This window comes from Anarrhichthys ocellatus, unplaced genomic scaffold (genome assembly GCF_004355925.1).
Source record: "Anarrhichthys ocellatus isolate YVR2014 unplaced genomic scaffold, GSC_Weel_1.0 scaffold11, whole genome shotgun sequence".
Lineage (NCBI taxonomy): Eukaryota > Metazoa > Chordata > Actinopteri > Perciformes > Anarhichadidae > Anarrhichthys > Anarrhichthys ocellatus.
In genome coordinates, this window is record NW_022280041.1 from 1,099,803 (window position 1) to 1,102,480 (window position 2,678).

At 44.2% G+C, this 2,678-nt stretch overlaps 1 protein-coding gene across 3 annotated transcripts in view; it reads right to left on the bottom strand.

Moving 5' to 3' along the window:
- The window catches only part of hdac8 (histone deacetylase 8), a 17,930-nt gene that overhangs the window by 5,600 nt on the left and 9,652 nt on the right, over positions 1–2,678 (bottom strand). For 2 of the 3 annotated variants that reach the window (XM_031851401.1, XM_031851403.1), the window contains exon 10: positions 457–562. The exons of the other annotated variant lie outside the window; for it this stretch is intronic. In XM_031851401.1, the coding sequence (XP_031707261.1) occupies positions 457–562 (106 nt within the window). The remainder of the gene's footprint in view (positions 1–456; positions 563–2,678) is intronic. 3 annotated transcript variants of the gene reach the window in all.

Genomic DNA, 2,678 nt, shown 5'->3' on the forward strand with positions numbered 1-2,678 from the left:
ACACACACACACACACACACACACACACACACACACACACACACACACATATATATAAAGGAATGTATAGAAAGAGAAAGATGCGAAAAGGGTAAAATACCACATGTATGAAGCCTCTGATTGAGGTTGGGGGTGAAAGAGCAGCCGTGTATTTTCTCTCTCTCTCTCTCTCTCACTCTCACTCACACACACACACACACACACACACACACACACACACATGTGTTAAGAGCCACAGGGAGGAAGAAGAAAAAAGAGAAGAACAACAAGTCATACTTTCATCCCACACAGAGACGTATAGAAACAAGAACAGACACATGAAACCACATAAAAAGAGCCACGCAGAGACAAAAGGGCTTCAGGTGAGCCAGGGTTCAGGGAGTCACACACACACCTGTTTACCCTCCACACCCACACAAACAGACACACCTGTGCCTCCACACATCACACACACACCTTTGATGGTGCTGATGACCTGGTCCAGGTGTTTGGTGTCGTTGCGGTCTGGTCGACAGCTTGGGCTGATCTCCAGCGAGTAGTCAGGTCCATACTCTGTGAAAAACTAGACATCACATCACAGCGATCATTACGACGTCTCCTGGATTGATGGATTTGTAAAATGTCTCTTTTCTGTTATTTGAGTCCTACTTTCATCCCTGACATCTGCAGCCGAGCGCCAAAGTACGCTCTCTCCTCTTTGACTCTTTCTTTAAAGAACGCAGCTGCTTTCCTGCAAGGATTCAGGCTCCGTTTGGACTTTGAAGAGTTGGATTGTGAAACTTGACTGGTGATGAATATTTACAGGCTTTCAGAGGAAAAAACCTGATGCTGTCAACTGTTTTGAATTTATTTTTATAGATTTGATCCTGTGTATTATGGGTTAAATAAATCTATTTAAAGTAACTGAAGTATTAAAGTGTAACTTTGGTATTCTTCAACCTATTTCCCATGTTTTTGTGACTCCTCTCCGCCAACGTATGTCCACTAAAAGTGCTCGTTTGTGCCGCTGACAAGCTCTGATTGTTATTATATTATATATTTTTAACATCATGGCTGAGCTGATTTCTACAATGTGGATGAAGCCACGAGAGTCCAGAACGAGACTTCTCCGAGCGAATGAACAGACCGGACCAAGTGGAAGTTAAAGAAAAACACAGTATTTCTCCGAAGGGTTCTTTCCATAATGTAGTCAGACACTTGATAACAATCTGAGCCTGTCAGTGGAAAGGAAATAGCACTTTTAGTTGGACGTTAATTGACGGCGAGGTGTTTTGGACCAAGTTCAAAAGTTTCATCACTTGGGGAAATAGGGTCCAGGTTGAAACATACAGAAGGAACCCTGAAATGTAGGAGCAGAAGTTACAGTTTTCTCCCCTTCTAGACGTTGGTGTAGTGTTTTTAGTTTAGCGTGTTAGCATTCTTAGACTTGTTGCAGCCGAGGCTGACGGGAAAGTCATTAGTTTTGCAGGTATTTGGACGAGTAACGATATTGATCTGATGATGGCAGTTGATCCAGAAGTCTATGACAAATATCACGGCGATCCGTCCGATAGCTGTCAAGATAACTCTCCTCAAACACCACAAATGTGAACCTCATGGTGGCGTGAGAGGGAAAGTCAAGGCTTCACCGAAGTCAGATTTCGTGGCTGAGATGTGAGATGTTTCAGTCCGTATCAAAGCGGCGAAACCGACCGGCATTCCCGTCCCTAGAGCCAGGCTGCTGGTGTCACTAATGAACACATCAGAGCTTTCAGACAGACACATGTTCCTTATATCTTCTGACGTCTAGGAGTCGCATTAACACAAACAAATGTATGAGACGGTCTCATCTGGTTCACGTACAGAAATAAAATGAAAAGCAGAAACCACAAGTCAGTCAAAAGCTCCACTGGACCGCCTGGGCCTCACCGAGAAGAAGAAGAAGGCCTGAGATGATTTCAGCACATACCAAAGGCTCCTGGCATTTCACGCAGAGACGGACTGATTCCATGAAACAAAACCTGCCAATGTGTACGAGTAAAGTAAAAAAACTAAAACAGGTGGAAACCCAGAGAGTGGGTTCAAGCAGAAGTTCAAACCCGAGCATGTCGGTTTAGAAAAACATATTTCCAGGGTATTTGTTCGGGCCGTGACTCAGTGCCATGAGAGCAAAACAAACTCGGAGGCCAAGTCCGACCACAAGTGCGTCAGTCCGTCTGCAAGCGGCTGTTGTGAAAGCCTCGGACTCTGAGGACTCAGCAGAAACACACCAAGAGGAGCAATAGCACCCATATTCCTCCAGACAAACTCTAAATATACGGACGTTTGTCTCTCAAATAAAGTTTGGAATCATCCGATTGTAGGCAAAAGTGGAGCATGAAAGTTGATTCTAAGAAGGCTGGAACTAGCGACGGTAGGGCAAAAGTGATGAGCCTTTAATTTAAGCTTCTGACCAGATCTAAAGATGGTAAACACCCCAAAATAATGTGACACTGCTCCTTTAAGTTGGCGGAGTGAGTCTGTAAACATCCCGTAATGATTTCTGCGCTAATGCCCCCATTTTAAGACGGGAATATCTGGTTTTGGATTGAACCCCTTTAGTGGATTAGATGTATGTCATTAGAGAAGACTTCAGAAAAGTCTGTATTGGCAACACACACACACACACACACACACACACACACACACACACACACACA